At 39.2% G+C, this 13,445-nt stretch overlaps 1 protein-coding gene and 1 pseudogene across 2 annotated transcripts; both read left to right on the forward strand.

Moving 5' to 3' along the window:
- Window positions 1-201: 201 nt before the first annotated feature.
- On the forward strand, window positions 202-1,141 carry LOC309825791 (olfactory receptor 9Q1-like; the record flags this gene model as incomplete). Its single annotated transcript, XM_082659497.1, is given in 3 exon segments — window positions 202-573; window positions 577-617; window positions 619-1,141. Coding segments are annotated over 3 exon segments (936 nt in total).
- Window positions 1,142-7,103: 5,962 nt separating this feature from the next.
- Window positions 7,104-8,043, forward strand: LOC309826142 (olfactory receptor 9Q2-like; annotated as a pseudogene). The gene has a single exon. The product of its transcript is annotated as an olfactory receptor 9Q2-like (transcript).
- Window positions 8,044-13,445: the final 5,402 nt, after the last annotated feature.

A 13,445-nucleotide genomic window follows, 5' to 3' on the forward strand; every position in this document is an offset into this window, starting at 1 on the left:
CCCACATCAGTTTTCTTGACATGTCACAGAAGTCCCTTAGAAGTAGGAGTTAAGACCAGGCATCTCTGAAGCCCCACGTAGCCCCTGGCATGTTTTGTCCATAGCACTTGTTCAATACATGTAACCTAGAAATACAGTTAATTCCTACTTATAGTTCCCTAACTTGCTCTCATCCTAGCCTTCTCAGGTGCCTCTCGCTTCATGGTAGAGGAGAACCTCACGTTGGTGACCAAATTCCTCCTCATGGCATTCATTGACTGTCCTGAATGGGCACTACCTCTCTTCCTCCTGTTTCTATTTATCTATCTCATCACCCCTTTGGGCATGATTATCCTGATCCGCGTGGATCTCCGACTCCACAGCCCCACGTACTTCCTTCTGAGTCACCTCTCGTTCATGGACATCTGCTACTTGTTTGTCACTGTGCCTCTGATGATGGCTGTGTTGCTGGAGCACAGGGCCACTTTATCCTACACACTCTGTGCTGTCCAGTTCTTTCTCTTTACCTTCTTTGGCTCCATTGACTGCTACCTCCTGGCCCTCATGGCCTATGACTGCTATGTGGCCGTGTGCTGACCCCTGCTTTATGTCACTATCATGAGGAGGAAGGCCCGTTTGGGTTGTGTGTGTGTGTGTGTTGGGGGGGGCTTACGTTGCTGGTGTCTTCAGCGCCTTGGTGTGGAAGGTCTCAGCTTTCACACTCTCCTTTTGTGGAACCAATGAGATTGACTTCATTTTATGTGACCTCCCTCCTCTCTTAAAGATAACCTGTGGGGACAGCTACACTCAGGAAGTGGTAATTATTGTGTTTGCCATTTTTGTCATCCCTGCCTGCATGGTGGTGATTTTGGTGTCCTACCTGCCCATCATCTTGGCCGTTATGAGGATTCCCTCTGCAGGAGGCCAGGCCAAGACTTTCTGGACGTGTGCCTCTCACCTCACTGCAGTGTCACTCTTCTTTGGGACCCTCATCTTCATGTATCTGAGACATGACTCTGGCCAGTCCTCGGAGGAGGACTGGGTGGTGTCTGTGTTTTACATAACAGTGATCCCCATGTTGAACCTTCTCAACTACAGCCTGAGGAGCAAGGAAGTGAAGGAGGCTCTGAGGAAAATTCTCAACAGAGCCAGGTTGTCTTAGCCATCCAACCTTGTTCAACCTTGGAAATTCCTGAGAATCATCTCCTCTGCAGTGCCAGCATTCTGGGAACTCATTATTTATAGCACGTTCAATGTTTAGATGAATACGTCATGGCATAAGGCATTAAAAAAGAACCAGAACTTTTAGTTCCAGGGACAGAAAGCAAGGAGAGAAAGAGGCAGCCTGAGAAGACATTGGAGTGAGATTTCTAACTCTCAGGACAAGTGACAAAAGAATCTGAAGTTAATCCTGTGTAATTCAGATGTGGCACGCCTTACTACAAGACTACATTTTTTTTTTTGCAAATTTTCTATGAAAGATTTCCATCATACAGAAATGTTGAAAATAATGCATAATGAACTCCCTATACCCAATACTTAGATGTTTTTGTTTTATCACATATTTATAATCAATCTATTCATTTATACATCCATCAGTTCATCCACAAATCCACCTTATTTTTTTTTTTTAAATAGGTAGAAGTTTTTTTTTTTTTTTAAATTTTATTTAATTTTGGCTGCACTGGGTCTCCGTTGAGATACGCGGGCTTTTCATTGAGGTGGCTTCTCTTGCTGCAGTACGCGGGCTTCAGTAGTTGTGGCATACAAGCTCAGTAGTTGTGGCTCGCAGACTCAGTAGTTGTGGCTCACAGGCTCAGTTGCTCCAGCGGCATGTGGGATCTTCCCAGACCAGGGTTCGAACCCGTGTCCCCTGCATTGCAAGGCGGATTCTTAACCACTGCGCCACCAGAGAAGCCCCCACCTTATTTTTTGACGTATTTCAAAGTAAGTTGCAGACATCAGTATTAGTACTCTTCTACACTACATAATGTAGAATGATGTCATCAATTAGGATTCAGTATTTAGATTATGTTTATTTTTTCAAATGTTTTAAAATTGAACTATAGTTGATTTGCAATATTGTGTTAGTGTCAGGTGTACAGCATAGTGATTCAGTATTTTTGTAGATTATACTCCAGTATAGTTTATTACAAGATTAATGGCTGTAATTCTCTGTACTATACAGTATATCCTTGGTGCTTACTGTTTTATACATAGTAGTTTTTTTGTTTTCTTTTTCTTTTTTAACATCTTTATTGGAGTATAATTGCTTTACAATGGTGTGTTAGTTTCTGCTTTATAACAGAGTGAATCAGCTATACATATACATATATCCCCCTATCTCCTCCCTCTTGTGTCTCCCTCCCACCCTCCCTATCCCACCCCTCTAGGTGGTCACAAAGCACCGAACTGATCTCCCTGAGCTATATACATAGTAGTTTGAATATGTTAATCTCATACTCCTAATTTGTCCCTCCTCCTTTGGTAAATATAGGTTTGTTTTCTATGTCTGTGAGTTTGCTTCTGTTTTGCATATACATTCATTTGTATTATTTTTTTAGATTCCACATATAAGTGATATCACACTGTATTTGTCTTTCTCTGTCTGACTTATTTCACTAAGCGTAATAGGTCCATCCATGTTGCTGCAAATGGCAGTATTTCTTTTTTATGACTAAGTAATATTCCATTATATATAATTATGTGCCTATATATATATATATATATGAGAATATCTTCTTAATCCAACTATCTTTTTATGGGCACTTGGTTTACTTCCATGTCTTGGCTATTATAAACAGTGCTGCTATGAACACTGGGGTGCATGCTTCTTTCTGAGAGTTTCTGTTTTTTCTGGATACATATACCCAGGAGTGGAATTGCTGGATCATATGTTGGCTGTATTTTTAGTTTTTTGAGGAACCTCCATATTGTTTTCCATAATGGCTGCACCAACTGTGTACAAGGGTTCCCTTTTCTCCACATCCTCTCCAACATTTGTTATTTGTAGACTTTTTAATGACAGCCATTCTGACAGATGTGAGGTGATAGCTCATTGTTGAAGTAAACTCAAAATGATTTAAAGACCTAAGTGTAAGAACGGAAACCATAAAACTCCAAGAAGAGAACATAGACAGAACACTCTTCGACATAAAGTACAGAAGTATCTTCTTGGATCAGTCTCCTAAGGCAAAAGAAATAAAAGCAAATATAAACAAATGGGACTTAATTACACTGAAAAACTTTTGCACAGCAAAGGAAACCATTGACAAAAATGAAAAGACAACCTATAGAATGGAAGAAAATAGTTGCAAATGATATTATGGATAAGGGGTTAATATCCAAAATATACAAAGCTCATATAACTCCATGTCAAAAAAACAACCCAATCAAAAAATGGGCAAAAAATTTGAATAGGCATTTTTTCAAAGAAAATATACAGATGGCTAACAGGCACAAGAAAAGATGCACAATATCACTAATTATTAGAGAAATGCAGGTTATGTTTATTTTTAATGATTAAATTAAGGTAGTAGTTTGATAGTCCAGTTATAAAGCTGACCCTGCTCAAAGTGTTCTTCAAACTCCTGTAGTAGTTTCCAGGGACGCCTCACGTGAATCTCTACGTGCTCACAATAATATGTCTGTCAGTTGCTGTCACCACCAGAAATATGTCCTGTTCTTTCTTCTTCCCCACATGTTCCATCTGTCACATCCTTTGCCTCAGAATCCACTTAGTGATTTCTACCATTTCCTCTGCCCATAATGGTATTTGCAGAATCTGTATCATAGACGTCAACTCTTTATGTTCTTAAAGCTTTTGACCTTGGGGAGGCAGAGCATTGCTGTGTTCCATGCAGGAGTGGGCAGGAGGGAATCCTAGTCTGCACTGGGTCCCTGGGCTCTGCAACAGCTCAGCCTGCATCCAAAGCTTCCCAGGAGTCCACTGGGTCTTGCTCTTCACTTCTCTGACTGTAGGTACCTCAATCAAATCCAAGGTACTGGGAGGGAACAGGCCCCACCTACTCGTCATTTTCAGTTTTCCCTCTGATCGCTATTCTTAGAACTCAAACTCCTTTTCTACCTGTCCCTTGGATTACCAGAAAAACAAGATCCCAGGAGTATGAATGATATAAACCATCATGGGAGGGCATAAAGGTGGTGACAGTATCTCACAAACAGAGGATGATTCCAAACTCAGCCAGCCAAAAATGATGTGTCACACCTGGAATTCCAGTAACAGAATTTTAAATCAGAAGAAGCAGATAAGCGAAACATGGAAATTCAGGGTGAAGGCAGCCAAAGAATATTAAGTTTAAGATCACTTATAATAAAGTAAAACATTTAGACCTTCGAAGACATGATATTTATTCTAGAAGACAGGATGCTTTAACATGCATATTATAATTTTCATAAGAAATGTTTGATCCCTTTAATGATGGTTGGTCTGTTTATTAAAATCCCAGCTGAAAATGTATAGATCCTCTAAAAGGGGGATGGTTAATAAATAGTTCCTGTGTCAATTGTGTTACGGGAAAAATGTGGTGGGAAAAATTAAGCTAGTAGTTAGAAAGCTTGGGATTAGTTTAAAAGTTTCCTACTGATTGAAAAAGACAATATAGGGTCTGTTTGAATAAGAGTAGTATACTGCAGAGTTATTTGTTCTCTTGGAATCTGCCAGAAGGTGGAGAGAACACAACGAATTGACAGGGACTACTGAGAGAACGGGCTGTCAGGTCTAAGGAGACAGTTTAATGCCTCTTTCTGATTAAATGCTAAGCAGACAGTTAAAGACTTTTATTTAAGATGGAAGGGCTAATTGAAAAGCCTCTAGGTACTGTGGCCACAAAGCCCCAACATTGCATATGAGACTCGATATACTTTTTACCCTATAGGAAGAACTTAGGAAATCTTCCAAGGAATATATTCCTTTTGGTACAAAATAGGAATGAGGCAAGACTAGGAACCAGCCTCATCAGACCCTGGTGGCAGGATGTAGGATGGGGCTTTGAGAGTTTGAAATTAAAGAGAAATCTTCAAAGATATTAGACACCTTGTTAGGAAGATAAATTGTCTTTCCCTGGAGACTTAACTCAGGAACCAATTATGGCATGATGCTGGGACAGAGAATACAAAAAGCACCACCAGGAAGGTCTAGTGCAGGATCAGAAACTCAGGGAGAGAGGCTGGTCCACAAGCCCTGCTCTCTTGGGCTGAGTCTGCAAAAAGTTCTGGGCAATTCTAACATCAGGGCTGTATTGTTCTGTCAAGGGTGAGAGGAACTCTATGAAGTGAGAAGACATAGTGGTTCTGGAAGCAACCCCCTATCAACCAAGTTGCTATGATTGTGGACTCACGCTGCATTGTTGTTTATTTAAAGGGAGCAAAGACAACGTAATTGAAGTTCAGAGAAGAAAAGTGACTTGCCCAGGGTCACACATCTACTGTGAGTGAGCTACGGCCTAGGTCTCCTCTGGATCGGCAGGTCACTGGCAGAGGAAACACTAAACAAGGGAAGAAGACACTAGTGAAGTGGAATTCAGGTGAGGATGGTTCGTGTCCCGCTAATGCTTCCGAATTTAATTTCTCTTCTTTGTTATTATTTCTAATGGGTCAGCTTAGTATTGGCCTGGCTGCTGGCGTATCAGGTAATCAAATATGACCAAAGCCCTCCTTTACAGCTCTTTTCTAGAACTCTGTTAAGAACCTTCAACTCCATTAACCCAGATTCCTCCAACAGTGCTTAGACAACACCAGACTGCGGAAATACTTCTGCTTTCAGATTTGGGTGCTGTTTATTATCAAACTGCTGCTTTTATTAAGGACTATGAGAACAGCCAAACAATGCTTACGGAGCTTTGTGAGGGGCTAAAAGGAGCTTATGTTCGCTCTCTTGATTCCAAGGTTAATGCGAGTACTTACAAAAACCAAAAAACAAACAGAAAACCCTTCATAAGCCAGCCAACTCGAACTAGGATAACAGCTATTTGTTAAATATGCATGTTGTTAGACTGAAAATAGAAATATTCCTGTAAGCAGAGCCCATTGCTGATTGCTAATGGATTTTTTTTTGGTTTGTGCTTTTTTTGTTCATAGAATATAAATTACCCTTCCTTAAAATGTTCATTTAAAACTTTAAATAGTCACCATATATACGTAGAGTGCTTTTAGCTTTCCAATGCACTTTTGCATCTGTTTTAATCTATGCATTAACCTTATCTTATAAGCAGGACAGATATTATGATCCCCTTTTGGCAGAAGAGGAAATTGAGGTTCAGAGAGGTTAAGTGCCTTGTGGAAGATCAAACAGTTAATTCGGGACAGAGTTGCAAATACAAGAGCTGACATAAGTTAGAGAATCACTTGCTCTCCATTCTTAGTATAATGGAAGCATTCATCACTTTTTATCTTATATTGTGTTGAGCTCTATATTCGTCCATTTCCACATTAGGCTGCGAAGTTTGTTGAAGTCGAATGCCTACCTATCAGACACTCAGTTTAAAGTCTTTTATTTTAAAATGACTCAATCTTTTGTTTTCTATTTTGTTTTAAAATTTTTATTGTAGTATAATTGCTTTACAATGTTGTGTTGGTTTCTAAATAAGTAAATAAGAGAAAACAAAAGAACAGAAAACCTAAGAGCCTTAAGTTCCTGAGGAGGATGAATACCACAAAATAAGAAAAAGGGGAGAGTAGGCAAAAACAAGATATTGAGGGAGACTAGATACACTTTTGCCTAAGGGTACCCTGACTAAATTGTGGGAGAAATTGTGTTTGGTTTCCATGGTAAAACAAGTTAAGTATCCTTATTAAATTGTCATAATGAAATTATTGGTTAAAAATATAAAATGAATTGAACTTGTCTTCAGGGATCCGGTTATCGGGCGCTTTCGTCTCAGCTTTCACAGGTCAACCGCTGAATGGAAGGCTGGGAGGAATTACACCGTAGTGACAGAGTTCTTCCTTACTGTGTTCTCTGAACATCCCGAGGGATGTTTTGTTATTATTCCTGACTTATAGGTAGATGAGTCATCTGAGACTTCGAGTTAATTGTGCCAAGGTCATCAAGCAAATGCTACAGTGGGGCTCCCACCCCAGCCAAGCCTGAGCTTTTCATTACCATGCACACAGTCTCCAGCTATGATCTACTGCCCACCCTATATAATCACTCAATCTGGAATTTATTCTTATTGCACTGTTCTTTTTTTGCACTGTTCTCCTCTCTTTCTGTCTTTTTGGGTTTCTATATACTCACTCTTCTGGGGAACTCGGGAACGATCTTCCTGACCCGCAAAGATTGCCGTCTCCACACCCCCATACTTCTTCCTCAGCCACCTTTCCTTCGTGGACATCAGCTAGTCCTCCGCCATCATCCCCCAGATGCTGACAGTGCTGCTGGAACGCGGCAGAGTCATCTCCAAAGCGTGCTGTGCCGCCCAGCTCTTCTTCTTCACCTTCTTTTCTTCCATTGACTGCTACCTCTTGGCGGTCATGGCCTGTGACCGCTACGTGGCCGTGTGCCAACCGCTGCTTTATGTCGCCACCATGACCGAGAAGGCCCGCTTGGGTTTGGTAGCTGGGGCTTATGTTGCTGGTTTTTCCAGCGCCTTTATTTGAACGGTAACTGCCTTCACTCTCTTCTTTTGTGGAAACAATGAGATCAACTTTATTTTCTGTGACCAACCCCCTCTGTTAAAACTCGCTTGTGGGGAAAGCTACACCCAGGAGGTGGGGATTATTGTGTTTGCAGTTTTTGTCATGCCTGCTTGTATATTGGTCATCTTGGTTTCCTACCTGTTTGTCATCATGGCCATCATGCAGGTCTGCTCTGCCTGGGGCCAGGCCAAGACCTTCTCTACCTGCGCCTCCCACCTCACTGCTGTTGCTCTCTTCTTTGGGACCCTCATCTTTATGTACCTGTAAGATAATTCAGGCCAGTCATCGGAGGCAGACCAAGTGGTGTCCGTGCTCTACACAGTGGTGACCCCAATATTGAACCCTGTCATCTACAGCCTGAGGAATAAGGAGGTCAAGGAGTCTGTTGTGAAAGCCCTGAGCTGATCAAAGGCTTCTGGAAGGCCCTAGATGGACCCTCATCAAATATGTCATTCCTTAGTTTCTCCATCCTTTCTGTCTTTCCTCAAATATCACCTACTTGGGAAGACTTTCCCAGAAAACCTTATTAATATTGCACCTAAACTTCCCACCTCCACTTTCTGATTTACTATATCATGTAATACTTGTCATGATCTGATATACTATGTTTTACATATTTGATACTATCTAGTCCTCACAGCTAGAAAGTAAACTACATGAAAAGAAGCACTTTTATCTGTGAGATTCATTTCTGTACACCCAGTGCTTAGCAAAGCACCTAACACGCAGAAGGCTCTCAAGAAATATTTGTTGAATGAATGAATGAATCTTAGGTTCCAATGTCGACCTTTAAGTTCCAGCTACTTCAGTCCTCAGTTTTCTTATCTGCCAAGTGAGTTCACGTAATTTATAGGACTATATTTTTGAGGATTCAGTGCATGAATGGACAGGGACCATGTCGGTCTTATTCACTAGCGTCTGTGGAATGTAAGGCATTGCCTGGCACAGTTGATGAGTGAAACAAATCAAAAAGCTATCTACCAATGCACCTACTGTTTTGATCCAAAGGGATTTTCTGAATCCCATCGTTTATGTTTTCATTTTTTCTCTTCTTATTGTTTCTGTGGGTTCTGAATAATAATACCTTAATTAGTGATGATGATGATGATGATGATAGATAGATAGCAACTAAGATTTACTAGGCAGTTATCACCTTCCAGGAATTGTAATGTTTGCTCCAGGAATTACCTGATTTAATTCTCACCACAACACTGTGAGGCGTTTTGTTATTATTCCTGACTTATAGGTAGATGAGGCATCTGAGACTTCGAGTTAATTGTGCCAAGGTCATCAAGCAAATGCTACAGTGGGGCTCCCACCCCAGCCAAGCCTGAGCTTTTCAATACCATGCACACAGTCTCCAGCTCTGATCTACTGCCCACCCTATATAATCACTCAATCTGGAATTTATTCTTATTGCACTGTTCTTTTTCCTTTTACCTAGTAAAGAAAGGATAAAAGTCCAATCTGTAGAGGTAGAAGGAAGTCAACAACATTTATTTTATAGCCCCGATGTGCTAGCACTGTGTAATGTGGCAGCATGTGTCAATGTGTGTGTGCGTGCATGTAGTTGTGTATGAGAAAATGAAGTGCATAGATTAAACAGATAGCAGCTCTGAACTCTAGGAACTTTCATTTTAAGGACATACAACAAAAATTTTAGAAAAGAGTTGTATAGACATGTTTAGGAAAAGATATTGGGAAAAATTGCACTGGCGGCCAAGATTCACACATCAGCCTTTGTTTGTGTTTTGGCACAAATCCCTTAAAAACTGCAGAGTGGGGTGAAGCAACTCCACAGAGTGCATCTTGGAGGCCATTTTTCAGATATTAACTGCCATGCAATGTTCCCTGACACATCAGCTTCTGCAGTAGGTGCTAAGAGACACTTGTATTGTAGAAAGAGCTCAGAATTTGGCACTAAAGTGTCCAGTCTGTCACTTCTTAGCTTATTATCGCTTCAGATTAGTTAGGGCCTATCAGCCTGCTTCCTCAACTACTGAGCATTTACTCTGGGCCAGATTTTCTGTGTATTTCATTTGTTCTCACAACAACTTGGGGCACGTGGAGGATGGGCAGGTGCTGGGTGAAGTTCTATAGACATAAACATTAATTCATAAATAGTGTTATTAAGGTGATTGTCCCAGGTTCCACAGCCCATGTGCACCAATGGGTAGAGGGACCCACAGCTGATCAGTGGACAACTTCATGTCAGAACTGTCTGGAGCAGTCTCTCTTGGGCCAAGATTAGAATTGGATCCAGATTCCTCCAGAAGTAAAGAGCTCACCAATAGTTTTTAAGTGTAACTCAAACTAGTGTACACTTAAATGCACACTTAAACTAATGCTAGACACTATGCTAAAAGCTTCGCATGAATCATTTATTTTAGTCCTCCAGACAAGTTTAATAGAAAGTAATTATTATTGACCTCATTTAGCAGAAGGAAGAAGTAAGACCCAAAAAGCTTAAGTAACTTGCCCAAGTTATCTATCAGGAAAGTGGCAGAGCAGGGAGGATCTGATCTCAAGTCTCGTAAGTATGTACTCTTAAATGATATCCACTCTTCTGTATTTTTCCCTCTCTTTCTCCCAGGCCCCTCAGCTGCAATTTGCTTCAGAGGTGTCTGAATTTCAGTTGCATTCTTGGTCTCCATGTTTGGTAGGTCTGGGCTGGCACGGATGCGTCTTATGGCCTGACATAGATGTGAAGTTCATGGAACTCACCTTTGCCCTCTTGTAGGGCAATGAGGAGGATCTGGAGGAATTTGCAGCTCCCTCAGAAAGAGAGGATTGGCTCAGATCAACTATTGCTCTCTGAAGCCCTTCTGAGCACCTCTGGAGTCAAAGCTTCCTCTGATAAGTTGTTCTTCGGTATGGGGTCTCCAAGCAGTCACCAAACTTGTCTTCGTGTTTTCTTTTTCAATCTTCAGGGATTGCCTAAGAATTCAAGATTCCTTTCCAAACACTGATCATTGTTATTTCCTACCATTTAATAGCACTTTAAAATATAATTTATTTTTGATCATTGTTATTTCCTACCATTTAATAGCACTTTAAAATATAATTTATTATTTTGTTCTACTTATCATCTACTTATCTATCTATCATCTATCATCACCATCATCATCATCTATCAATTATCTATCTATCTATCTATCACCTATCTATCTATTGTCTGCATCTAACTATTCATCTGTCTGTCTCATATTACTCAAGGGATGTGCCTGAAATGCCTCCTGATATGCTAAAACTTTTAAAAAACAGCTTCATTGAGGTGTAATTGACAGCAATAAACTGCACAGAGTTAAAATGTACAATTTGATAAGTTTTGATATGTGAATACACCCAGGAAACCATCACCACAATGAAGATAATGAACATATGATCACTCCCCAAAGTTTCTTTTACCCCATCGTACTTTCTCCTATGTGCCCCTTCCCACCACCCACACCTTCATAAACCCAGGCAACCACTTATCTGCTTTTTTCACTATACATTGGTTAGAATGTCTTAGAATTTTATGTAAATTTCATATAAATGGAATTATGTGTGACTTCTTTCACTTAGCATGATTATTTTGAACTTCACTAATGTTGTTGTGGATGGCAATAGCTTACTCCTTATTATTGCTGAGTACTCTTCCGTTGTACGGATATACTATAGTTTGATTATTCATTCACCTATTGATATACATTTTGGTTGTTTCTAGTTTTTGGCTCTTTTAAATAAAGTTGCTATGAACATTCATGGAAAGTCTTTGTATGGATACATACTTTCAATTCTCTTAGGTAACTAAGTGTAGAATGGTTGGATCATAAGGTGTGTATGATTAACTTTTCATGAAATATCCAAACTGTTTTCCAAAGTGGTTGTATCACTTAACACTTCTACATCCTCCACATCCTTGCCAACACTTGGTATGGCCATTCTTAATAATGCTAACCTTCTAATGAGGATGTAGTGATACCTCATTGTGGTATTAGTTTGCATTTCTCTGATGAGAAATGATGTTGATGTTTAATTTTTTTAATGTGGTCAATAGCCATTAGTAAATCTTCTTTGGTGAAATATCTTTTCAAATCTTTTGCCCATATTTAAGTGCACTTTTCATTTTCTTATGATTAACATTTGAGAGCTCTTTATATTTCTGGATACAAGTCCTTTATCAGATATGTGATTTGCAAATATTTCCCCCCATTTTCTACATGTTAGTTTTGTTATTCTTAACAGTGTCCTTCAGAGAGTAAACACTTTTAATTTTGATGAAATCCCATTTATCAATTTTGCCATTTATGATTGTGCTTTTGGTATCAAATTTAAGAAATCTTTGTCTGTCTCCATGGTCACAAAGATTTTCTCCTGTCTTCTAGAAGTTTATAGTTTTTTTTAATTTATGTGTAGGATCCATTTTGAGTTGAGTTTTGTATATGAAAAAGGTATGGGTCAAAGTAAACACTTTTGCATATGGACATCCAGGTGTTCCAGCACCATTTGTTGAAAAGACTGTCTTTTCTCCACCGAGTTGTCTCTCACCTCTGTTGAAAATCTATTTTCCGTTTACGGGCGGGCCTGTCTCTTCTGTTCCAATGATGTATTTGTCTATTTTTACTCCAATACCACACTATCTCGAATACTAATAAGTCAGAAATCAGGTAGGGCTAGTCCTTCAGCTTCATCCATTTTCATAATCATTTTAACTACTTTAGGCCCTCTGAATTTCCAGATGATTTTTAAAACCAATTTGTCAATTTATACAAAAATGTCTATTGTAATTTTGATTGGGATTGCATGGAATCTGATTGGTCAATTTGGGAACAACTTACATAGTACCAATATTGATTCTTCTGATCCATGAGGTTGATGTATCTCTCCTTTTATTTTGGTCTTCTTTAATTTCTGTGTCTTGTACTTTTCAGGGTATAGATTTTTCAAATCTTTTGTCAGATTTATTCTTAAATATTCCATTATTTTTGATGCAATAGTAATGGTATTGATTTTTAAATTTCAGTTTCCAGCTGCTCCTTGCTTGTGTATAGAAATACAATTACTTTTTTATATTAAGCTGGCAACCTTGCTACTCTTACTTATTAGTTCTAGTAGCTTTTTTGTAGATTCCATTGAATTTTCTACTTAGAAAATCATATAAATAAAAATAGCTTTATTTTTTCCTTTCTAATTTGAGTGACTTTATTTCATTTTCTTGCCTCACTGCACTGGCTAGAAACTTTAATACAATGTTTCTTTGTTTTTTATTCCAAATTTGCTACCATCAGTTCTCCTTGGGCACTGCTTTCTGAGCCTGTGGCATATTATTTTATTTTATATATCTTTGTTATTTTTATTTATTTAATTTTTCCAGTTTTATTGAGATGTAATTGACATATGACATAAGTTTAAAGTGTGCAAAATAGTGATTTGATACATGTGTATATTGTGAAATGATTACTACAATTAGTTAACATCACCTCACATAGGTGAGAACTGTGAGAACTTTTTCCTTGTGATGAGAACTTTTTAAGATTTACTCTTTTAGCAACTTTCAAGTATACAAGACAGCGTTGTTAACAATGGTCATCATGTACATTACATCCCTAGAACTTATTTATCTTACAACTGGAGGTCTGTGCCTTTTGACGACCTCCACCCAGTTCACCCACCCTTCATCCCCCACTCCCAGTTCCCCCACCCTCCATCCCTTGTCTCTGGCAACCACAAATTTCTATTTCTATGAGTTTGAGTTTTTCAGATTCTACATATAAGTGACATCATACAGTATTTGTCTTTCTCTGGCTGACTTATTTCACTTC

The sequence above is a fragment of the Grampus griseus genome (genome assembly GCF_964374135.1).
Source record: "Grampus griseus genome assembly, chromosome: 8".
Taxonomy (NCBI): Eukaryota; Metazoa; Chordata; class Mammalia; order Artiodactyla; family Delphinidae; genus Grampus; species Grampus griseus.